Source organism: Vespula pensylvanica, chromosome 9 (assembly GCF_014466175.1).
Source record: "Vespula pensylvanica isolate Volc-1 chromosome 9, ASM1446617v1, whole genome shotgun sequence".
Lineage (NCBI taxonomy): Eukaryota > Metazoa > Arthropoda > Insecta > Hymenoptera > Vespidae > Vespula > Vespula pensylvanica.
Genome location: NC_057693.1, coordinates 3,320,192 through 3,345,125, shown reverse-complemented (window position 1 = coordinate 3,345,125; position 24,934 = coordinate 3,320,192). Strand labels below are relative to the sequence as shown.

General features: G+C 29.3%; 8 protein-coding genes across 20 annotated transcripts in view; 3 read left to right on the top strand and 5 right to left on the bottom strand.

Annotated features, from left to right (window-relative positions):
- Positions 1–21: 21 nt before the first annotated feature.
- LOC122631504 (nuclear speckle splicing regulatory protein 1) lies at positions 22–1,740 on the top strand. Its single transcript, XM_043817242.1, has 2 exons — positions 22–197; positions 388–1,740. The coding sequence occupies exons 1-2, from the start codon at positions 169–171 to the stop codon at positions 1,508–1,510; spliced, it is 1,152 nt and encodes a 383-aa protein (XP_043673177.1). The 5' UTR covers positions 22–168; the 3' UTR covers positions 1,511–1,740.
- LOC122631505 (serine/threonine-protein phosphatase PGAM5, mitochondrial) lies at positions 1,628–3,578 on the bottom strand. 2 transcript variants are annotated; one of them, XM_043817244.1, is made up of 6 exons: positions 3,332–3,578; positions 3,063–3,241; positions 2,695–2,909; positions 2,452–2,582; positions 1,982–2,123; positions 1,628–1,917 (listed from the first exon to the last, which is right to left on the bottom strand). In XM_043817244.1, exons 1-6 carry the CDS (start codon positions 3,499–3,501, stop codon positions 1,891–1,893), a joined length of 864 nt encoding a protein of 287 aa, XP_043673179.1. In that variant the 5' UTR covers positions 3,502–3,578; the 3' UTR covers positions 1,628–1,890. The 2 variants fall into 2 exon arrangements, with proteins under 2 accessions (XP_043673179.1, XP_043673180.1); XM_043817245.1 differs by having other exon boundaries at positions 1,628–1,908; positions 3,332–3,577.
- A 361-nt stretch (positions 3,579–3,939) lies between these two features.
- Positions 3,940–8,368, bottom strand: LOC122631809 (centromere protein J). 2 transcript variants are annotated; one of them, XM_043817929.1, is made up of 3 exons: positions 4,559–8,362; positions 4,277–4,472; positions 3,940–4,169 (listed from the first exon to the last, which is right to left on the bottom strand). In XM_043817929.1, exons 1-3 carry the CDS (start codon positions 7,717–7,719, stop codon positions 4,041–4,043), a joined length of 3,486 nt encoding a protein of 1,161 aa, XP_043673864.1. In that variant the 5' UTR covers positions 7,720–8,362; the 3' UTR covers positions 3,940–4,040. The 2 variants fall into 2 exon arrangements, 1 of the variants encoding a protein (XP_043673864.1); XR_006327767.1 differs by having other exon boundaries at positions 4,028–4,169; positions 4,277–4,419; positions 4,559–8,368.
- A 66-nt stretch (positions 8,369–8,434) lies between these two features.
- On the bottom strand, positions 8,435–9,481 carry LOC122631816 (mediator of RNA polymerase II transcription subunit 21). The gene is made up of 4 exons (XM_043817951.1): positions 9,427–9,481; positions 9,238–9,325; positions 9,028–9,139; positions 8,435–8,895 (listed from the first exon to the last, which is right to left on the bottom strand). The coding sequence occupies exons 1-4, from the start codon at positions 9,438–9,440 to the stop codon at positions 8,510–8,512; spliced, it is 600 nt and encodes a 199-aa protein (XP_043673886.1). The 5' UTR covers positions 9,441–9,481; the 3' UTR covers positions 8,435–8,509.
- Positions 9,482–9,912: 431 nt separating this feature from the next.
- Positions 9,913–11,706, top strand: LOC122631814 (heparin sulfate O-sulfotransferase). Its single transcript, XM_043817949.1, has 7 exons — positions 9,913–10,234; positions 10,349–10,578; positions 10,666–10,751; positions 10,862–11,000; positions 11,074–11,171; positions 11,231–11,388; positions 11,471–11,706. The coding sequence occupies exons 1-7, from the start codon at positions 10,123–10,125 to the stop codon at positions 11,680–11,682; spliced, it is 1,035 nt and encodes a 344-aa protein (XP_043673884.1). The 5' UTR covers positions 9,913–10,122; the 3' UTR covers positions 11,683–11,706.
- Positions 11,707–11,964: 258 nt separating this feature from the next.
- LOC122631815 (N-terminal Xaa-Pro-Lys N-methyltransferase 1) lies at positions 11,965–13,447 on the bottom strand. The gene is made up of 4 exons (XM_043817950.1): positions 12,839–13,447; positions 12,523–12,706; positions 12,339–12,447; positions 11,965–12,250 (listed from the first exon to the last, which is right to left on the bottom strand). The coding sequence occupies exons 1-4, from the start codon at positions 13,004–13,006 to the stop codon at positions 12,028–12,030; spliced, it is 684 nt and encodes a 227-aa protein (XP_043673885.1). The 5' UTR covers positions 13,007–13,447; the 3' UTR covers positions 11,965–12,027.
- A 243-nt stretch (positions 13,448–13,690) lies between these two features.
- LOC122631813 (PRKC apoptosis WT1 regulator protein-like) lies at positions 13,691–16,997 on the top strand. 9 transcript variants are annotated; one of them, XM_043817945.1, is made up of 10 exons: positions 13,691–13,830; positions 13,948–14,053; positions 14,139–14,287; positions 14,372–14,501; positions 14,641–14,767; positions 15,199–15,306; positions 15,456–15,496; positions 15,584–15,628; positions 15,989–16,145; positions 16,258–16,997. In XM_043817945.1, exons 2-10 carry the CDS (start codon positions 14,037–14,039, stop codon positions 16,441–16,443), a joined length of 960 nt encoding a protein of 319 aa, XP_043673880.1. In that variant the 5' UTR covers positions 13,691–13,830; positions 13,948–14,036; the 3' UTR covers positions 16,444–16,997. The 9 variants fall into 9 exon arrangements, with proteins under 9 accessions (XP_043673880.1, XP_043673882.1, XP_043673877.1 ...); XM_043817942.1 differs by having other exon boundaries at positions 13,713–13,845; positions 13,923–14,053; positions 14,671–14,767; XM_043817939.1 differs by having other exon boundaries at positions 13,713–13,845; positions 13,923–14,053.
- A 4,702-nt stretch (positions 16,998–21,699) lies between these two features.
- Positions 21,700–24,934, bottom strand: part of LOC122631811 (dual specificity protein phosphatase 10) — a 44,415-nt gene continuing 41,180 nt past the window's right edge. For all 3 annotated transcript variants that reach the window (XM_043817931.1, XM_043817930.1, XM_043817932.1), the window contains one exon: positions 21,700–22,160. In XM_043817931.1, the coding sequence (XP_043673866.1) occupies positions 21,838–22,160 (323 nt within the window). In that variant the 3' untranslated portion in view covers positions 21,700–21,837. The remainder of the gene's footprint in view (positions 22,161–24,934) is intronic.

Below are 24,934 nucleotides of genomic sequence, written 5' to 3'. Positions count from 1 at the left end.
CACGCTTTTCTACTTTTTGAATCGATCGATTCGAGTATCGAATAAATCGAATGCAAACATTTACGTCATTCTTCAGATGGTATATAATGATATCAGTATAAATATCAGTTAATTTATTGATCGTTGTCTACAATTGAAGCAAAATAATTATACAAGCAATCATTCGTTATGGATAATATTAAGAAAGAAGATAAACAGTAAGAGTATTGAATTTACGTTATTAATAATTATTATTTATAATCATTATATCATCATTAATAATATTGTACATCATAATTATGAAAATTTTTTCTTAAGAGATTATGTTAGAAAAGTGTGTTATATTGATATGTTTTTAATCAAATAAGAATTCGAAATTACTAACATATATAAATATAACAATTGCAGTTATGGTTTAATTATACCTAAAAAACAACTCTCCGCACCAAAAGCAATAAATGTATTTGGAAATGAGGATACTTCTGATGAAGATGATGGCACTGATTGGGTTAGAAAAGCTCTCAAAGCAGAAAGTGAAAAAAACAAAATGAAAAAGCAAACCAAGCTTAGCATGCAAAAAGCATTAAAAGAAGATCCAACTATTTATCAATATGATGAGGTATATGATAACATAGGAGCCAAAAATCAAGTTAAAACAATAAAAGTTCAAGAAAAGAAACCAAGATATATACAAAATTTCTTAAAAGCTGCAGAACGAAGAAAAAAAGAACAAGAACATAGGATAGAAAGGATGGTACAGAAAGAAAGAGAGGCTGAAGGAATGATGTATGCAGATAAAGAAAGTTTTGTAACATCTGCATATAGAGCAAAATTAGAAGAATTTAAAAAAATGGAGGAGGAGGAAGCAAAAATGAATAGATTAGAAAGTATTGGCGACGTGACGAAACAACAAGATATGTCTGGATTCTATAGACATTTATACAAACAAACAGTTGAAAGTATTGAAGAAATTGTAAAAATTCCAGAAAAGGCTAAAAATGGTAATGATACGTTAGAAGCAGAAGATGTAATTAATAATGAATATTCCACAATAGCAAATGAAAAATATGAAGAAAAATGTAATGTAAAAAAAATTAAAAAAAGTAGGCAGTATAGACAAAGAGTTATTGAAATGTATGAAAGTGATAATGAATTACAAAAAGAAATTGAGTCTTGTAACACAAATAAAAGTATAAATAATGTAGAAAACAAAAGTATCAATTGCTCTGAAATTAAAGAACCAGATAAAAAGAAACAAAAATGTGAAATACGAGATATTCAAACTAATACTATGTCTAATTTAATACTTTTAGATGAAAATAAAGACAATATAAAAGATACTGAAAAAACATCACAAGACATTGATAATAAAAAGATCGAAGATAAAGAAAATAAAGAGAACAAAGTTGAAAGTGCCCAAAAGAAAGAAAGATCTTCAATTTGGTTAAAAAGAACAATTGGTCCTGTATTTGAAGCAGCTTTACAACGATATTATGCTAGAAAAGCTACACGGAATGCAGAAGCACAATAAGATATTATTGTTTTGGTATCTATAAACTTATATATGTATTTTTAAATATTTATTGATAGATTTATATTCAATAAATCAATGATATATAGAACAAATAGGTTCAAAATAAATCATTTCTACATAGAAAAATTTCTTATATTCACCTGTATAAAAGCTACAATTATGTTTACTTAATACATGTTTGTATATTTTTACACTGCCAAATAAAATGTCTTAATAGACATAAAAAATCGTAGACAATTAATTCATTTCCATATTACATGAAACATTCCAACACGTTTCATATTTTCATCCTCATATACATTTAACAGAAAAAAGTGTGAATCTTACATATACACACACTGTAGAAATACTTTTATAAATACAAAATTTAATTTCTTTCATGATTTTCTTCGCATCTGGAAATACTGAATTACATATTTCTTTTTAAAACAATAAATTTAATTATATACCTCATTATTATTAACTAACTGAAATGTTTTGAGGTAACATATGACCAGTATCTCCAAGACAATGCATTGTTACTCTTCCATTAGGATATATACACAACCAAGTAATGCTTCCATGATTTAAAGACATGCGCATCCAAGCTTCTGGAGGAAATTGTAAAGCTCTAAAAATTAAAAAAATATATATATATAAACTATAATTTAGAACTTCTGCAACTTAAATTTTTTTAATTTAATTGCCTTTCAGTTTAAAATATTTTATTTCAGATACATTTATTTTTTTATTTTTTAACCAACTTATAAACTTCCTTAATTCATGTTTTTCCTAACGCTCATGGTGTTTCGAGTTATAAAAAAATCTTATAAAAATCATATAAGATTCAATATATACATTTGTTATAATATAGTATATTGTATACAAAGAAAGATCCATTAAAGCTAATGGATCAAGAGAATAATAGAACGTGATATAAAAAAATTGATCATATTTACCTGCAAACAAAATATCTGATAACATTTGCATGACAAACAAGAATAGTAACAGTATCTTTTTCTTGCTTAGGATCTGCTCGATGGAAATATTTTCTGAATGCTGCTTCTATTCTAGGTCCATCCTGGTAAAACTAAAATTTTTCATAAAACTTAATTAGCAGTTATGTACATTGCAAATTACTAATTATTAAACAATTGTAATGTGCGTGTATATGATATTTCACTAATGCAATTTGTACACACATATCGTTCTGACATCCAATTGCCTATTGGCGGTTCAGGTGGAATAGGTGCACCTTCAGTTAAAAGACTATCATCTTCAGTTGGTACATTTGGAAGACTTTTTTCTATTATTTTAGAAGTTTCTTGAGCTCTTGTCATTGTTGATCTAACTATTAAAGAATAAGATACATCTAATTCTGCTAATCTTTTCCCAGTTGTTTCAGCTTGATGTCGACCTGTATAAATATAAATGTAATATGTTATATATATATATATATATATATTCAACTATATTATACTATATTCAAATATAATTATATATAATTTAAACAAACATTAAAATTATTTATATAAAATTAAAATTATACAAATAATTTTTTATAACTGACCAAGTTCAGTAAGAACTTTTTCAGAATCTACTTTTCCTGCAGTATTATATTGTCCATGTCTAATAAGTACCAAATGCCTTATATGTTTAGCTCTTTTTGCTGCAAATTCTTCATTGTATTTATTTTCATCTATTTCATTATTTATTTTCAAAGGCTTTACCAAACTTTTTGGATCTCGTCTATAACATAAAAAAATCATGCATTACCATCCACTATTATAAACAATAAAAAAAAAAAGAAAAATATAAACAATGTAAAAACCAAAGAACCTGTCCCAGTTATGATCCCACTTTACAGAAGGCGTGAAATTTGTTGTCCAAGAGTTTTGTACACAAGAGGATTCACAATCACCATAGGCATTGTAATAAAATAATGCTGCACCACTTAAAGCACCTAAACCTACGACAGTCCATTTTTGAAATCGTAAAAAGACCGACATCTTTTAAAATAATGAAAACGTTTGAAATTTAATAATCTTTCTAGGGGAAAGCGCACGTATGTGCATCAATATATATACTTCGTCAATAGATTGCTCAAAAGTTCACTATAAATCTAGAAAGTTTTATTGCAATTCGCAAAAATGGTTGCAAAAATATAAATATAAAACTATTTACAATATCCAATAATAAGCCTTCTTTTTTGAAATTCAAGATCAAATAAGTTTTCTGATTGGATAGTAATGATCGTTAGTAATTTTGAGATTTTCCTAAATTTCCTAAGATATATCCTTATATCCAAAATATGAATTTAAAAAGAAACTTAAATCTTCTAAGCACCAACGTATTTTATATCATACTTTCTTAAAATACAAGATTTAATTGGTTTTATTATATATTAGATACAAATAATTATACATTATATTATATATAAATAATATTTCAAAATTATATACATCATGTAATTTCTAATTTAATATTTCCAATTTAATATTTTTAGTTTATATCATTTTATTATAATAAATGGATATACAATTTTTCTTTAATAATGAGAATCCATAAGAAGATTACCAGCTTGGTCTTTAAGTCTTATTCTGCCATTAGAATAACGTGTTTCTTGTATACCATCTGGATAAATCAATTTAACTGTACCATCAGGATATTCTCTCCTCTAGAAAAATAAAATATTTATAGTTATTTAATTTTATTTTTAGCAAGATTCGCAACAAATTATTAAATAGAAGGATTAATTCATTGTAAGTTTTTTTTTTAAATTACTTTATGATCTTTTGTATGTATTTCTCGTTGTCCATTGGGTAGAATAACAACTTTTTCTCCATTTGCAAAGGTTTCTGCAATTGTTCCATCTGGCAATTCCCATTTTTCATATCCATCTACTTGTATTATTTGTGTTGAACCATCTGGAAATGATATTTCAACCACACCATTTTGTGAACGCTTTTCCACTTGACCGCTGTATAAAATATTAATATAATTTACAACAATAATTCCTTTATTGCTTATAATTCTAAGTTTTTATAAATATGTATTTCAACTTACTTCGAAAATTCTAAAATTTCAAGGCCATCTGGCATTGTTGTATGCCATGTCCGCGCTGACGCATAAAAATATTTCACTTTTCCATCTTTTTGTGTTTCACGAACATCACCATTATAGTATAACATTTTTGTTATACCTTTGTCAGGAAAAATTTTTTTTACATTACCATTTGGATACCACAATTCAGTACATCCATTAGGATGTTCAATACATTGTACTTGTTCATTAGTTTTAAGCTCTTTTGGAGAAATAGTTCTTTTATATGTATGTAATAAGTCTTTAGATGAAGTAGAAGCTAATGGTAATTTTTGAGAAGCTTTTAGTATATTATTATCATTTTCATAATTTAGAGTAACTTTATCTTTTACATCCATGCACATATCCTTATCAATTTGTGACATACTATTTTCATTTTCTTTTTTATTTTGATTCTTTTTACTATCACTTGATTCACATCTTAATTCTAATCCTTTTATTACATTTGAAACTTCAATTGAACTTGATGTAGCATCCTTCAATAGATTTTCATATAGATTACGTTTCTTAATAATATTTTGCATACATTGTTCATATTCTTTAGGAATATTGGTATTATTACTTTTATTACTATTACTATTATGATCTTCATTACTGTGATTATCTATTTCATAATCGCTTTTTATATATTCATATTCCGAATTTATGGCATCCAACATTGTTTTTGACATTTTATCATCATCTAATGAAGAATCATTTTTTATGACTTCTTTCGTTTCTTCACTAAGCTGTTTATTAATCTGATGTAAGGCTTTTGTATTTGAAAATGTACCTATTCTTTTTGTAATTTTAGGATTATATGTTTTTATTTTGGTTAATCGTTCTACTTCTTCCTTTAATTTTATATTTTCCATTTTTAATATTCTCATCTGACTTCTGTGTCTAGCTTGTGCTGCATTCCATTTACTTTCTTTGCTTCTAAGCTCAACTTGTAATTTTTCTAACTGTTCTTTTAAGTCTAGAATTTGTTGTTTTTCCAGTTTATTTTGATGAGCCTTTTCTTGAGAATCACGTAATCTTGATTCAAGTACGGCTTTTTCACGTATCAATTTTCTTTTTTCCTCCTGTAAACAATCCATTCTCTTTTTACTGTCTTCTAAAATTAATTCTTTTTCTTTTATTTCTTTCAGAAAACTTCGATAATCTTCTTGCAATTTTTGACGTTGAGAAGACAGAGCTGCATTTTCTTTGCGAAAAATATCAATTTCTTTTTCTAGTTCTAATAAACGATTTTTTAAAAGTTCAGATTTGAAAATTGTTTCTTGTGTTTCTTTTATCTCATGTTGATCTATTCCCTCTTTCATAATCTTATTTGTATTGATAAAATCACAAGTTTCATTTGTGACTTCATTTGTCTTAAATATTCTGCTTTTTATTAATTGTACATTTGTATCAGAGGAATCAGATAATTCACTACAATCACTCCAAGCTCTTTCATCATTATAATCTTTTTGTGACAGAGATCCACTACTAGATATGCTAGAATTGTCAGTTAAGCCAATAGTTTTATACTCATTATATTCAGAAAATCTGACATGTAAACCTACATCTACGTCATTAGAACATACAGAATTTTGAATGTTGTAATTTATTTCATCGTGTACGTGTTCCATATAATTTTGAATGAATATTTGATCAGATTTTTTGTTTTTTAATGATACATTAGATATATTTTGTTTTTTTAATACTTGCATATTCTCTAGATTTTCATTTGGGTTTTTTATAGGTATGGTTTCCCAGAAAGAATTAACATCAGATTCAAACTTTTGATTTGGTGATATTGGTTGAGTATCAGTCGATTGGAGTCTTCCAAGATTAACTTCATGAACAATATCTTCTTGTATTGGATTATTTATATTATTTTCTGTATCCCGAATTTTTTGCCTCATCTTGAAAGGTGTTGATTGTTGTAAAAATGCAACTACAGTACTTGAGGTTGAACATAAACTAGAATTCTCTGCTTTTTCTTCTAAAAGTTCAAATATTCTTATTTCTTCCATTTCTCTTTGTGTCTTCAAATCAATATCAGAACTATTTATTTCAATAATATTTGAATTTATATTTGATTCGATATTTGCTAATACAGCTTCGTTTTTTTCAGAATAAATTTTTTTTGGAGGAGGGACATTCTTTAAATTTAACTGTTGTTGTGATACATTAATAGTAGTAATGCGCTTCCTTGAAGGCACATTTCTTGATAACTTAGGCTCATTCTTATTTTTTGCATTATCATTTTTACTATTTGTAGGAATAATTTGTTTATTAGTAATTTGTTTAATTGATACAGGGACAGTACATGATTTTACATTAACTGGTATATTTTTTGAAGTTTGAATCATTCTAAATCTAGCTAAGCCTTGTCCTTTTTTTAAAAATGGTCTTTTAACTTGATTTTGTTTTTTATCATTTGATTCTTTGTTAAATATTGGCTTATATTCTTTCAACTTTTCTTCTAGCAAAGTTTGAAAGTCTTTCTTTGGAGATGGCACTGGAATATCGTCAATAAGAAAACTTCTATCTATATATTTATCAGGTGGTAATGGTTCTATTCCTTCTAATAAATGGTCTATTAGATGAATTTTCTTTTTTTGGGACGTTATATATATATTTTCATTATTCAAATTACAATCATTTTCTACATCATCTTTGTCATCTTCTACTTGATATTTTAGTTTACTTAAGCTTTGTTTACTAACAACATTTGAAGATTTTTTAAATTCAGTTAGAGACTTTTCTTCTTGAAAAGATTCATTAATGGGATTTATATTTGAATTAGTAAATAAAGATATATCATCAGATTTATTTATGTCATTATTATCATTTGTAGATTGTTCTTGAATTATTTTTTTTACATCTTTATCAGTTTGTTCTTGTCTATAATTATCTACATGATCAGTTGTATTCGTATTTAAATATATATCTTCATACCAATTGCTTTCACACAATGTTCTGTTATCGAGTCCTATTTCCTGAATAGGTAGTTTTAAAGCTTCATACATGCGTAATTGCTCCTGAGTCAATTTTTGCCGTTGTTCCTGTTGCTGTCTTATAAGACGTTCCTGCTGTTCAATTTGCCATTGTCTTAGTTTATGTAAACGTTCAACCAATGATGCTTCCGAATCCATTATTTAGGTGGCATAATATTTCTCAGCAGAACAAAACATATCATGTAGAAACAATCGTGTATAGAAAGTTATATTATCAATTATAATGAAGTAGAAGAATTTATCAAAGTGACACTTAAATATATTAAATAAATATCTATATGTATATTAATAATATGAATCTTATATAAATTAAATGGTGATTTATTTAAAAAAGTTATTCTTATGATGCAAAATAAGCTATAACCAAATATTCAACAAGTGTGACGAGTACGGTTATGTCTTTATTATTACATATCGCATATTTGATATTATAAAAATATTACGTTCCTTTCACTTTGTTTTGTAAAAAAAAAAAAATAATTAATAAACTTCGTTTAGTATAATACATAAATTAAACAATAGTACACAGCACAACGCTACCGCACAAATTGAAAGAATATTGCTTAATTTCAAATATTGCATATTTCTTAAAATTACCACGAGAGTTCTCTGAAAGCAATGCAACCACAGCAACTTCAGATATAACTTTTAAACTACTGAACAATTAAGTAGTTAGTAAGTAGGAAAGTAGATGTAGAGTTGGAGTATTGACATATCAATAAAAAATGAAGTCAAAATTATGTAAAAACATATATATTCATATGTACATATATTCGTTTCTATATTTATATTTATATTGCAAGAATAATTTATATAAAAGAAATATGCAGATTACATTTATATAATTACAATATTACGAATTAAATCTAATTTATTATAAATTTATTAAAAGTACTGGTTAGAAATATACATAAAATAATTAGTTATATTACTGATTTATTGAACTTGGCGATGAACTGGAGAGTTGGTGGACATTATTAGAAGACACGGAGTTTGTGGAACTTAAGTTTTCTTGTTTAAAGGTCATGGTAGGATTTAAATTAATATTAAGTACAGCAGTCGATGCAGGATTCTGCATATCTAATTGGCTTTGAGCAATGTCTTGCAACGCTGCTTGAATTCGTTGAAGTAAAGCTTCTCCTTGTCTTACTACCTCTTCAAGTTGCTTACCAGCTTCCTGATTTTCTTGTTCTAAACGACTTAAACTAGCTACTTGAAGTTCCTGTGACGATTCTTCACTTGGAAGACTTTCTATTAACGTATCAATATCCTTTGCACATCTTGCAATTAAAGTTGCGAACAGTGCTGCATAATCTACAATATATATATATATATATATATACACACACACGCGCGCGCGCGCGCACACGCACACACACACACACAAATTGATAATTCAAAATAATAAAAAATGTAGAATTAATATAATAATATACTTATATATACCTTCTTGCGGTTGATGTGGTTGTGGAGTACCGATTCGATCAAAACCAGGAAATTTACTTGGCGTAGAATACTGTTGCAATATACCAACACTATTGCAAAAATGTTCTGCTTGCTATAAATGTAAATATACGAATGTTATATATAATGTAAAATTATAAATAATATAATAATATTATTGGCTACTAATTAAAAATTAAATGTTAACATTACCTGATTTATCGTATCTTGCAATTGTGTTAAACGATCAGCCATAGTGATAAAGTTTATAAATGAAGATTGAAACTCAATTAAATCTTTACTAAAAATAGTAATTTATTCTTGTAAAATTATTAATTCACTTACAATATAAATATGTTCATAATATTGTATTTTTTAATTATTTGATTAAAATATATTTACATGAATTTTGACATGGAATAATATTGTAATTATATTGTACATTAGTTAAGTTTGTTTAATTTCTTTAATTTTGAATCTATGTAACTAGGTATATTACTAAATTTATTTAAATGTTTTTTATATAAACCATGTAACGTCGACAAAACGTTTACTCTTTCGACGAACGAATGCCAGATACTTGTAAGAATTATTATTTTATAGCATGAAGAATTGGCAACGTAGCAGAAAATACAATATGGCGCCATCTACCAATATCATAAAAAATTCTACAATCAATTGTAGAGATGTTTTGTTTAAATAATATTAGTTACTTTATTAGATTTATTTTATAGAAAAAATATATATTAATTATATAATATATATCGTCATGGATTTGACTATAAAAATTCATTTCGTATTATCTCGATTCTTTCAACGTAGTTATCGATAATACTAGATGCGCAGTTGAATATCGATATCGATCTTTTTGAAAAATATCGAACTATTGTCTCGATATATCGGCAACGATATAACATTCGTACATGGACAATTGCGTATATATTTCGATATAATATGTTTATTAATCAATCTGTATTAATATAAATTTTTTTGGAACAGCTTTGAATTACCAGGAACCATTTAAAACTTTATTGGGAAAGTTCATATCGCTTGAACCAAATATATAGAATGCATATAATGCTGTAGATAGACCGAAAAATGATATTCAGAAATTTTACGCCCCAATGGATTGTGATGTTGATATTGACTGTTACAATTCTCTATTTGAAGTTGAGAATAAATTTTTTGGAAGAAAACTACCAATCACTACGTACGCGCTATATTTTCGTGCTAACTTTTGTGACTCGCAAACAAGTGTATTTTGTTAATATTTCATTTTGTTAAAGGTGATGGAATAACATAGAGTATCCATTCGTACTTCCAGACGATGCCGTTGTACAAATTCAAAATGAACTAAAAGATAATGTCAAGTCCGATGTACGAATATACAAGCCAACAAATTATGAGGAAGTTGTTATAATATATAACAGAGTACCAAAAACAGCCTCTACGAGTTTTGTGGGTTTGGTTTATGATTTGTGCAAACAAAATAAATATCATGTTTTACATATTAATGTAACAAATAACATGCACACGCTTACACTTTTCAATCAGGTATTACACATTAAAACAAATAATTTATTTGTTTTTTTTTTCTTTTTTTTTTATAAATTAACTTTTAAATTTTACTTTCAATCTTAGATTCAATTTGTAAATAATATATCAAGATGGAATGCGATAAAACCAGCATTTTATCATGGCCACACGGCCTTTTTAAATTTTGAAAAGTAAGTTATATATTACATTTAAAAGAACGTATGATTGGTTATTTAAATGACTATACGTTTTATATATTTATCTTGAAAAGTTTAATCATAAAGGAAGTTTTGTCTTTCAGATTTGGTGTAAAACAAACTCCTCTTTATATAAATATATTACGGAAACCTTTAGACAGATTTATATCTTATTATTATTTTCTACGATATGGCGATAATTTTAGACCTCATCTCATAAGAAAAAAACACGGTGATACTAAAGTTAGTGAATAAATAATTTTTATAATTGTAGTATATACAATTATTAGTAAATAATTAATTTGTATTATCGTAGACATTTGATGAATGTGTCAATATTGGTCAACCTGACTGTGATCCTAATAATATGTGGCTTCAAATTCCTTTTTTATGTGGTCATGATCCAGCTTGCTGGTAAGACTTTGGTGTGAAAATATATCTGTACGTTATTCAGAAATTTTATTTTATAATAGGGAAGTTGGAAATAAATGGGCACTAGAAGAAGCTAAGAGAAATTTACAAAGACATTATCTTTTAGTAGGTGTTACTGAAGAATTAGCAGAATTTGTACAAATTTTACAGATTGTATTTCCACGGTTCTTTAAAGGGGCGTATGAATCATTTTTATATAGTAAGATAATAAATGTTTATGCTTTAAAGTTCATATATTAATTTTTTATTGTTAAATGTGTAAAACATGAAAATATTTTCAGATAACAAATCGCATTTACGACAAACGACACAAAAAATCGATCCGTTACCAGAAACAGTGGAAAAAATTCAAAAAACAGTTGTTTGGAAAATGGAAAACGAATTATATAATTTTGCTTTAACTCATTTTCATGCTGTTAAAAAGCGTCTCATAAGTGCTTCTCTCCAAGATAGTAATCAACGATTTATGTATGAAAAAATACGACCTAAATAAAAAGCATTTTTTTATATTGAGAAATATCATTTCTTTGATTAACACGTTTGGATTACTTTTATATAACTTGATTATAGTACTAAAATGAAGTTTTTATTATCGTATAATTATGATGATCCCCATGGCAATCAATGTGTTAAATTGGTTAAAAATTTAATGTTTGATTTATCATTACATCCAAATGAAAGTTTCGATGTTTATTTTAATTTGATAAATCTTGTATTATTTATTTCAATTAAAAGTTAATTTATATTATAAAAATGTGAACAAAGAATAAGAAAATAACGTGAACAAAATTATTTTATATCCATCATTCTATTATTGATTATTCAATATGTCCACAGATTAGTTTTTTGGTTTAAGAGCAAACATATAAACTGGATATAAACCAGAAGGCATATGACGTTGCAATTTTTTTTTTATGCAAATTAATCCAGCTTTCTCAAATATACCTACTAAGTCTTTATATGGTCTTGTTACAGAAGAATCTGTTGTATCAAACTCCAATGTATCGGAGCTTGTTACATTGTCTTTTACAACTAACACACCTTTTTTTTTCAAACCTGACCTGCAAGTGTAATATTTGTTTAAATATATAAAAACAATATTGATTATTGATACAATTCCATTAATTTTGGAAATATATTTAAACTTACACACAATTTTTAAGAAATTCTATTAAATCATCATCACGTATATAACCTAAAACCCATTGGCACCAAATAACATCATACTTTTGTGGTTTTGGATAAAAATGTTGTAGTGCTTAAAACATTCATAAAAAGATATATAACGCATGAATTGTAACTATTTTATATATATTTATCATTAAAATATTACCACTACAATGAAAGTCTACTCTTGAGATACAAGTACTTAGATATGTTTTTGCAGTTTCTATGAATTTTGGATTCTGTTCTAACAAATCAACACTTTCAAAATGATTTATTAACAAATTTTTTGTTACACGACCAATTCCAGCACCGCAATCCAATGCTTTTTGTCTTGATGGTGGATTTATTAACTGAAACCATTAATAACTATTTAAAATAAAGCATTTTTCTATTTTCTTGGAAATTTTAATATATAACTTTAATTATAATTATAACAAAAAACAACGTAGTAAACAAATAATTGGTTATTCTATATGTTATACCTCAAATAATGAAAATAGAAAATGTGATGAACCATCTATATCCTTTTCTGATAAAAATCCAAAACCACCTAGCATTCCATCAACGGTAGGAGGAATACGATCCCAATATTTTTCAGAAGCTTTATAAAACCTATTGTCAAGTAGTTCTGTATCATTTATTTCTTCCATGTTAAAATTTTATAATTTTTTTCGTGATATTAAATTAGTTGAATAAACGTGTAATCAAAAATTAATAAAATCGCTCTATTGCGGAATTAATGATTTATGATAAATATTTTGATATCGTAGAAATTATTCAAATGTTAATCACTAATTTTTAGCACTTGCTTTCATTCATCAACATTGGGTTACGTTCAGAATTATATCATACGCTGATATTTTGCTTTTTCTATGACGTGAACGTTTAATTTCATATAATCATTTCCAATATTACAATTTTTAAGAAAAAACAATTAAATACACGTATAATAGTCCTTCATTACTTTTTATGCAAAATTGAACACGTGCACTATTATTTTATATTTTTAAAAATAAGATTAAACAACCAATAAAAATAAAGAATTTTGGTTACTCTGGCCACATCCAATTACATTAAAAACTTCTTATTAGTTACTAGAGTCCTTATCTCACATTGGCTAAAATGTGGTCATTTAAAACGTTAAGTTTTATGTTTATTTGCGCCCGTACAATATTTCATTAATTTTACTTAAGTTGAAAGAATATTTTTCTTTCGATTAGTATTGAAATATTTTTCTTTTCTGTTTTATAAAACTTATTGGTAAACAAGTGGTTCAAAAAAGTATAAATGGAAACTACACTTTAGTTAAAGCGTAACAACGATCAATACGCTTATCTATCTTTATACTGTATAATCGTTGCGGACTATACGTGTTTATGGGTTTCTTGGTGGTTGACAGCTGTCAATTGTGCATAGGTTGGTAGTGAGTCACGGCATTGGCATTGGATTTGACGAAGATAACTTAGTGCGACAGGTGATTAAGTAGAAAGTAATTGTCATGATTAAATGTACCTTAATGTATCGTCATTTGCACACGCACTCATACTCACTCGTAGTTAAAAGCAATTTATGCCTTATGAATTTCCTTTAGATAATCTAGGTAACCACTTGGTTCTTGGCCTCCAACTTTTCCGCTGGTCTACAGCAAGTATCGCACAACATCACCTACCCTTTGTTCAGATGTCCAGCTTTTTTTTGTAAGAGCTCCTTTTACCTTGTTTGCATATTCATTATAAGAATTATTAATATAAAGCAGAAGTTATTGGTTATTTTGGGTTTCAGCGACATAACAGGTATGGCATCAAGCTCCGTTAGCCAGGAGGATTTTGATAATGACTTTGAACTAACATCAAGAAGGTCTAGAATTCGAACTGCTAGAGCTAGAGTTGGACCACCTAGGACAGGAGATACAGCGTCCATAACTTTTCAAAGTTTGTTATTTTTTCTCTACTTTATTTTTTTATATTGCTTTATAATCTTTTTATTAAAACTGTAAATATCTTTTTTATTTGAAGAAAGTGCACCAGATTCGGAAGAATCACAAGGTATATGCAATTCTAGTTCAAATAGTGTACCTCCATCAGAACACGATGGTCAGCAAAATAAGCCCATAATGAGGAAACAAGACAAACGTGTAACTGGCCGGTGAGTTCTATGAATATAATTGTTTTTACAATTTATTCAAGGTAGTCAAAGTTGTTCTTATTTGAGCATCCACTGCTAGCCTATAGATCCATGATAGAATTTTATATATTTTGCTAACACTTTCTGGATCTGGTTCTAGTGTCTTTAGTGTCGTATCCTGTTTGCATAGGCCAACGCATATAAACAAGGGAAAGCAGCAACGTGATCGACGGAAACTCAGAGAAAAAAGACGAAGCACTGGAGTTGTGCATTTACCATCAACAGAGGTTTGTCACTCTTTGAAACTTGGTTTGTCGTGTCTTGGCCTTGACGTCTGCATACACATCTTTAATCTCATATTTGTTAATATTAATTTATTGAATGTGTACTATTTTTTCTAGTTGTTCCAAATTTAATTTCTATTTATGTTTAGCATGTTTGCATTGATTACTGGAAAAGTTTTCATGCAGTGTATAATAATAGGATTAAATATTCAATTCTATATTTTGCAGCAATTCATTTTGTTAATGCGTTTCTATGGTAACATATTTCTGTAAACATCAGAAACTTGTTTAAATATTGGATAAAAATTAATATGAATTTTAATAGTTAGATTTGCACATACTAGTGCAACACCATTTCTGTTGTAGTGGTATTTTTCTAGTTAAAATTTCTTTTTTTACTGTAGTATAATTCTTTTAGTTATTTGCTTCTACAGAGTACAGGAGGAAGTACAGGAGAAGATGAAGAAGAACTCAGTGGTACTTGTCTTGAAACAAAAAATAATACACATCATAATGAGTTCCTTGATCATGAACTCATTGAAGTGAGTATCTATAATCGAATTTTTGTTAACATTAATGCAATATTCTTATTAATAATTATTCCAATATGATCTAATAGTATTAGTGCATAAATATAATATTTTTATTATAACGTTGGTTTGTTTATACCCTAATTATGTATGTGTTACAGGAACGAAGTGTTAAAGTATATACACAAAGGCGAAATAAAAGGTATGTTTCATTTTTCTTGTATACTTATAGAGTAGCATTTTGCTTAATTTAAGTAGTTACTTGTAATCAACTGCTACTGCTTTCTAGGCATTACCGTACTTCATACAGGTCATGTTTAATTAGACACGGTTGGTAAGTGCACTACTGTACACCAAAACGTACAATTAGGCACCACCTGTACGAATTGCGGTAATGCTCCTACAATTTGATAATAACGCAATTCCATATTGAGTATCAACAAACAAGCAAGATGGAAAATTTCTTATTAAAAAATAAGGAATGTACGTTCACGCAGTAACTATATAAATGTATAGACTATAATTTTTATAAATTATAACAATATGTGAAATATATTTACAAAGATTATATATATATATATATATATATGCGTATTCAGGAAGGGTCGTGCCTAATATATTGTTTTTAGACATCATCCAATCATTGGGTATTTAAATATGATATTTATTTAAATAAATAATATTTTTGTTTTAGTCATTCAGATTTAGAAGCAGATGATGAAGAGTTTGATTCTCTTAACCAGTCTGACAGTGTTAATCAATCTGACCACACAAATCACGAGCCACAAACTTCATTAAATATAACAAACAGACCAAGATTACCTACACCTACAGGAGATAATCCACATGAAGTAAGTAATCTTGAGTCTTCTATTAAAATAATAAAGAGATAATGATAAGACTTTTATAGATACATACACAGACACATATACATATGTTTTTGTCATATATAAACATTTTCAGTTAATTGAACGTGCTCAAGAAGAAAATAGAAGGCTTTTATCTCTCTTGGAAGATCGTGATCATAAAATAATGGCACTGGAGGCTCGTCTTTTACAGCAACAACACGAAATGGCAATAGAACGAGAACGTCTTCGTGAAGAAAATGCAGCACTAATTCGGGCGATGGCAGCTTTAGCAAGCAACTAATTTTTTTTTCTTGCATATAATATCCCATTTATTGTCGACCTTTGAATTATTCTAGAAATTATGCATAATTAATAAACTATATAATATAATTCTAGTTTAAAAAATTAAAAAGAGTTACTTAATAATGTTAACTCTTGCAGAAGAGTGTACTTTGAAATATAATTACGAATTCTATATCATCAGGGTAAGCCACAAAACTGAAGAAGTAGAATCAGATATTGTACATTTTTCGGCAAGAAAGAAAAAGTTACAGTTTGTTTACTTGTAATAGACATTCTCTATCTTGCTTATATAGCGTATATTATAAATCCTAACGTAAATATCTTGTACACTTTTATTATTGTTCATATTTAGTTAATTCTTTTATAGGTTAAGAGTCGAATATGTTTCTCTTCTCATTTTTTTAATCGTGTTCCTTTATATATTGAAGTTTTCATATGTTTTTAAAATTAAGTACTTATAGCCTTAAAAAGAATTTAAATAATGAATGGAAGCAAAAAGAACAGCTTTATGTAAAAGAATGACTTTATAAAGGTGCTGCAATTTCCGTTCAATGTTATTACTTTCTTTTTCAGAATGGTATAAAATTAATAACGATAGATATTCATGTTTCACATGCTTCGCATCTACAAAGAAACGTTGGTAAGTATTATGACGTAACGTTAATTGTAAGGCACCATATGAAATCTTTTATACTACAAAAGATACCAGTTACGATCTATTTAGATGTTTATGTAAGTTTTCTACTTATGCGAATGAACGTGATTCAGAATATTTATGGTCGATCGTTAAATTTTCTAATAATATTTGCTCCTCGGTTAAGCGTGTAACAATGATTTAATGAAACAAATATCAAAGCAAGTTGTTCATATACACAATTTTTCTTTATCAATTAAGCAAAATTGAAGGAAAATGGAACGCGCTTGATCGCTTGTGATAAAAAAATGCTATATGATATATTAAAGCACTTTTACGTACGTCAGTTATGAATTTGTGTGAACGATCGGATGTATATAAAAAGAAAGGCACATAACTGACAATTCTGTATTGGTTATAAAGCATTTAAATATATTACAGTAGGCATCGAAAGGATTAGAGAAATTGTATTTGTTTATATTAAATTACCTAAAAAATTACGTGATGTATATAGATATAACTATATATATGTATATGTATATATATATATGTATGTATGTATGTATATATATGTATATATATATAGAAATTAAAAAAAATATAGTAAATTAATTAACACAACTTTTAATTAGTATACTTTACAATTATCGATCTTGTTATTTACTTTAAATTTTGTCATAAGCATAATTGTAAAGCAGGAGACTGAAAATGCCAGTAATTTTTATATGATAAGGATAATGAATTAAAGAAGGTGGAAATATGCGTTGATTCTATTATATAATTTCAGTATATGCACAATAATCGTTTTATTTGACGCTTCGAGCTAGTGTAAGGAATTACTAGCTAAGATATGTAAGCAAGACAAAGTATCTGTCTATTTTTTTGTAATAACTTTTACGTATAGATCAATGTAAAAAGAATTGTACTAAAAACGCTTTGTTATAACGAGTATCTTTCTAAAATACTGATCTTTAAATTCTATATGATTGTTCCTTTTTGTTACGCTTGGGTTAAGGAGAATAGTTAATCAATTATACTTATTTTTTGTCTATAGAATTGCACTAGGCAGTATTAGTACTTAAGAACTAAAAATTGACTATAAGGCGTGTAGTGCATGGATGGAAATGATTTTACAAATAAAATTAAATTGAGCAAATCTTTCGAATGGCGGACGAATAAAGCAAAAGATTCATTAAATTATTATATCTCAAACCTTTAATTTCTTGAAAATCGGTATGTAAGCAGGTACAAGTTGAAAGGATACTGTTTCATTTTTCTTTATCATTACTATAAAGACAGTTTCATCAATATAAACTTTCAATTTGTATTTTTATTCATAAAATAACTAAATAAATTTTGATATAATACAATACTTGCACGCATTTATGCATACATTACATTACTATGCTTTTTATAGTTTTTACTATCAATCATTACGTATAACTGTACATTATAAAATCGTTGGGATCCGATTTATAAGGATTACCTTATATCAACCATCACGGTGCATATCTTTTCTTAAAGTGCGTGCCGCGGATAGTATATATATTTTACTTTAATGACGTATAGTGCAAGCAAATTTTAACATGTGCATTAAATTGCAGAAAGATACTAACAATAAAGAAATATATCAACGTACTATTACTCTTTTCGGACGATTCACCACAATGTGACGTCCGTTAAACCATTATTATCGTTATAGCAATGACATTTCTCGTATTTATATCGCATGCCGATATATATGTTTATTGTTAATATTTTTCCACTATTCGATAAACACTACATACATACATCCTCGTGATGCAACAGGTACTATTTTTTTCCTTCTATTAATACATCTGTCGACATTGTTAATGTCTCTCTCTCTCTCTCTCTCTTTCTCTCTCTCATTTGTTTAACTCTTATTTTCACGCTCTTTAAAATTGTTTGTCCATATAGTTTAGTCGTTCATTCACGTACGCACGCGTTACAATTCACCTATTTATATTGTTTCCCCTTACAAAAAAAAGAAAGAAAAAAACAAAAGGTGCCAGCGATTTAGAGACATATATACGTATGAATCACTAACTTTGTGCTCTTTTTTTTTTCTCGTACACACAGCTCTCAGTTTTCTATGAAAAGGCGACGTATCCTTGATATGTACCGTTGCGAATATTGGAGACGAAATCGAAGGAACTCTTCCACTTTCGTTATCTTCAATTTTATTGTCTGCGATAGAGTCATCGTTAATAACAACGAGCTCAACACACACACACACACCCACACCCACACACACACACACACACACACACACACACACACACACACACACACACACACACACACGCACCCTGTACAGCTGCTTAATCTTATATTTAAGCGAGATTGTAATAATAAATTTTCTTCCTAAAAAGAATCCCTTTTCGATTCGATTCTTTCTAATTCCGATTGAAAATGGAGGAACTTATTCGCGTTAAAATTTCGATGTGAATAATGTTATCTTAGATTAGATAATATATAATAATATCCTCTATATGAAATATGTCATTACGAAAGCATTTTTTTTCGTGTTCGAGTGAACGAAGTTAGTTTATGTTCCTCGCGAAGTCAAACGATCTCTATTTTCACTTACGAAGATTAATCCTGACTACCACCACATACCCGTAATAGATTCTTAATACGTATATTTCAACGCAACATATGTTCATTTTCTTTTCGATGGTTCTTCATCAACGAGAAAGAAAAAAAGAAATTTTTTCGGTAATATTTGAATGTCATCAATTTCGATAAGGAACTCACTTGTTCTCTCTCTATTTCTTCTTTATTTCTATGCTGCTCTCGTAATACGGATATATACCATTTATCCCAACAAACGACTAGATCACGATGGTTGGACCACAACCAGATTCTTAAATGCTAAGGAGCTTAATATCTAAGCTTTTCTCTTGGTTATAACGATATACATATTATTTATCAAATATAAACCACATTATATCAACTATCGTATAGATGCACGAATACAAATTACAAATAGGCAAACGTAAAACTTAAACGCGGCTCTTAATAATCGTCTTATAGCTCGTATGCGGTTATTATTTATTTTCAGAATAACGTTCTCTCTCTCTCTCTCTCTCTCTCTCTCTCTCTCTCTCTCTCTCTCTCTCTCTCTCTCTCTCTATCCATCTCCTTCCGTTTTTTTTTTGTAAAGCTGGATGTCCTTTCACAAAAATTCCTAACAAAATTTTATTTGCCGAGACAATATTCTGTAAATAAAATATTCTTCAGCATCGTAACTGGCGATTTTCAAATAGCGTTGTCCGCAATGTTTTTGTGAAACACGATCAAACGAAAAATGCAAGTGAAAAAAAACAAAAACAAAAGGAGAAAAAAGAAAAAAGCTAAAGGAAAATAATAATAAAAAAAAATTACTTCAATTCGATTAAATTAATAGATATATTAAATAGACATATCTCGTGTATAGCAATAATACCAAGTATTGTCATCGTTGTACGAAACACGATCTATGAATCGCCGCTCTTGCGAAAATGATCCTCAACGAAGTACATTAAAGTAGCTCTGTGTATTTTTTTTTTGTTTTTCTTTGTTTTTTTTAGTATGCTTCGATAAAAATACATACATCTTTAAATTCTAAATTTAAAGTTGTCAGAAACGGTCTAAAATCAGTATTATCTGTCGGTGCCAAAGAACAATCGTGGAACACTTCTCACGTAAGTACAAGTTTAACCTTGCGATGAAAGAGCGTATTCTTGATAAAACGAAAGAAAAAAAGAATAGAATAAAAAAAAAAAAAACGAAAATATATATCGTCTGGCTAATAAATTTCTAATTAAAAATTTTGCATTTCGTAATTAAAAAGGTGCTCTCTTTTCCACATCTGCATTTTCTTCCTTTTTTTTCTTAATTCAGCATCCGTTCGATCAGAGTAATTTTTTACTCCTTTCTCTCTCTATTTCTTCCACTCTTTTTCATTCAATAAGTTCTCATACATTCAATAAGTTAATTGTTAGATAAGTAAATCGTCTGTAAATCGGCCTTTCCCCATATTTCGAGGGGGAGTGGCGATCATCAAGGCACGGTAACAAGGTAATCGAGTTCTCCCGCTAAAAAAGAACAGGAAGAACGATGAATTCGCGCGTTAGGATATGTACCGTTTCTTCTGCCTCGTCTCTTTATCTCTACACACATTTTCGCCGTTTTGAATCGATGGAACGAGCGTTATCGTTGTCCTGTGTCCAAGGAATATGGATAATAATAATAATAATAATAATAATAATAATAATAATAATAGTAGTAGTAGTAGTAGTAGTAGTAGTAGTAGTAGTAGTAGTAGCAATAGTATTAGTAGTAGTAGCAGTAGTATTAGTAGTAGTAGTAGTGGTAGTAGAGTAGTGGTAGTAGTAGTAGTAGTAGTAGTAGTAGTAGTAGTAGTAGTAGTAGTAGTAGTAGTAGAGTAGTAGTAGTAGAGTAGTAGTAGTAGTAGTAGTAGTAGAGTAGTAGTAGTAGTAGTAGTAGAGTAGTAGTAGTATAGTAGTAGTAGTAGTAGTAGAGTAGTAGTAGTAGTAGTAGTAGAGTAGTAGTAGTAGTAGTAGTAGAGTAGTAGTAGTAGAGTAGTTATAGTAGTATAATAATATATAACAACAAAAACAACGAGCTTGCGCGTCCGTTCGTTTCTTTTCGCGAGGTGTTGCGCATATGTGTATGTGTGTATATGTACGTGTGAGTGTGTATCAGGCGCACGCACGCACGCTTACGCGTCTCTCAAACGCTGCAACCGGAAGTCACTTCCTCGCTACTATTTTGTTGGTGACTCCAACGACATTGATGACAACTTTTGGGTTCCTCGGTTTGTTGCGTTCCAGTGACACCACCAGACGCTCTTAGACCTTGTTCTAATTCGAGAAGCTGCCCCATAAAGTTTAAATTCGGACTGATGATTGGCCGTGCATTTTTCACCAATTTATACGCTTCGACCATTGACAAACCTTTATGTCGCATTATGTACGCGATGGCGATCGTCGCACTACGCGATACACCAGCCTGGCAATGAACCAATACGCTGCTACCGGCTTTTCGTGCTTCCTCTGAAACAAATCAACAAAGTGCGATGTGTTAAGTTATGGCACTTTTAATTACCAAAGGAAAATCAATTTATACAATAGTACGATTCATAGTACGAAATAGATCGATTACTCTTGTCAATGGACGTAACTAAAACAATGCACGCAAAATGAAAACTCGTTGAGCATATTCGTCGTTGTTTGCATCAGTCGAACTCGTTGTAAACATATTGTACATGGTCAAATGCAAGTTAAACAGGCGATTTCGTTATACAATAAAGGGGACGATGTATCGTATCTCATAAATGAGTCACTGCCCGGATCCTTACGAATCGTGCGCGCATACTCTGTTTCATACACACACACATACTCGTGCGCGTGCGCATTTATCCGTGCTAGTGGTGAGGTATACAAATGAATGTATAATCCCAGTGCAGTATTTTTCAACACAAAAAAAAAAAGAAAAGAAGAGGCCGTCAATGACCATAAGAAACAGCAGCAGACAAAATGGTGTCTGTATCTCTCCGAGTTTAATTTTTATTATTAAGTGTTACGAGATTGGAAACATCGAGGATGGTCTGCGTTATTTAAGTACGACCTACGGATTATTTTTATCATTGTTATTCTTTTAGATATACGTAACGAGCTTTACGCCATCTTTTTTTTCGTAACGGTGTTCCGATATGTAACACATACACACACACGCTCGCGCATGCGGTACAAAAAACTAAGAATTTTATTAATCTTTTATTAATAATAATTCCTAATTAATTTATTTATAATTAATTTTGCCTAATTAATTTATTCCTGATTAATTTATTCCTAATTATTTTATTAATAATAATAATTCCTAAGAATTTTAATTGAATCTTTTCAACACAGTTTGAGAAGTGTTTTTAATATTTTTATTACTTCGAGATAAATACATTTTCTTCTTCTTACCTATAAGATAATAGATTGATTTATCGACACGATGGGTCGAAGCGCAAGTCGTCGATAATGAAGATTTGTTCTCGATGTTTCGTACAAAGTTTAAAGAGGGCCTCCTTTTATCTTTTTAACGAAGGCATGACAAGAACACGATGAATCTCCGCGAACAAATCGCCGATATGATACCGGTTTAAACTAACAGTAGCAGGACGAGATAAGGGCTTTATAACTTATAATATAATATCTTTAGTTTTACCGAGTGGAGAACTTTCCCTTATTCGCACTTCTGAACGTCATGCATATCTGTCATGAGTTAGAGGAGAGAGTGGTCAAATAGAAAGAGAAAAAGGTATATATAAGAAAAGGAAAAAACGAACAGGAAGGACGATGTGGAAGGCGAACACGTCTAATGAAATAGAGGCAACTATACGTATCAGGGATACCTGTCGTGTCACCATTATCTAGGTAAATGCATTTCAGATAAATTAAAGCCTCCTCCCCCCTTGTTTCCTATATCTGATTATACTTTTATGATTTTATTATTGAACTATTATAAAAGGGTGTCACAAGTCATCGTAGTTAAGCTTGCAATCTATACAAAATCGAATGATTATAAACAGAAATTAGTCGAAATTATTGGATTGAGATTATCATTGACAAAAATAAAAACAAAAACAAAAACAACAACAAACACAATAACAGTTTGTGAAACGGCTTCATTTGAAAAAAAGATGTAAGCGTATCTCGGCCAGGCCTCGATCGCGTTACGCGACGTACTTCGATATAACGGAAACAGGGTGTAACCAACCGTTTCCGGTGGACCATTCACCATGCAGAGAGCTAAAGACGAAAGGCTTCCATTCATGAAACCATGACTCACATGCGTGCACAGCCGTGAACGCCGAGAGATCCATTCTCTCTCTCTTTCTCTCTCTTTCCCTATCCCTGCCTTTACTTCTCTCTTGCTCACTCTCAATGCGTGAACGCCTGTGGGCTCTTTATAATGCGCGCAGTTGGTATACACACAAGATGAATACAGGCTGATACAAATTCGACATATCCTCTTTCGCTTTCTTTCTCCATCTCTATATCTGTCTCTTTCTATGCAATGGGAATGGCAATATTACTTTCATTGTCTTTATCATATGATGTTTAATGAAATATCAAGAAAGAATTATTAATTTTTTGGCATCTTAAAACGTCATAAAGTAGTGCATTTTGAGATTATACATTAACCCAATGCTCTTATGCAACTTTACGAAGCGAATAAGACAATGGACTCTGTCATAACGTAAATTCTTTTGCAATTTGTTTAGACAATCGAACATCGATCGAACTACTTTTCAAAGGATAAAGTTTTTTTTTCCATTATGAAATGTCACCACTTGCACTTGGATGGGATCCAAAAAACCTTAAGAGGTTTGATCTCGTCTGAATCAACCTATATAAAAGAAGAAATGTCACGAACAATCACCGCTTATGCGAGTACGTAGTAGAAACAGGGGTTGTTTGTGTAGCCTGATTTGAAGGTATACATACTCATACTGGATCCGCAGGGCTTCTCCCTCCTCGATGAATGTGCAACTGGTGGAATGTGTACCTGGAGGCCGATCGAGGGGCCTGAAGAACGTTTAGACGAATCCCTCTTTCGTACATTCCGTAAAATGGGTGAAACGCGTTTCCGACTTTCATCGAGGATAGTATATCGCGGCCTTTACAAAAATGCCTTTTCTTTTTTTTTTAAAGAGAGGGATGCGAAAAAGAGTTGAAGAATGCTATTCGGAATAACAAAATTTTTATTCTACGTGATGCGATCACGGAATGATTGAAATTAAATTTTAACGATCAGGAAAGTTGTGTTTTTTGAT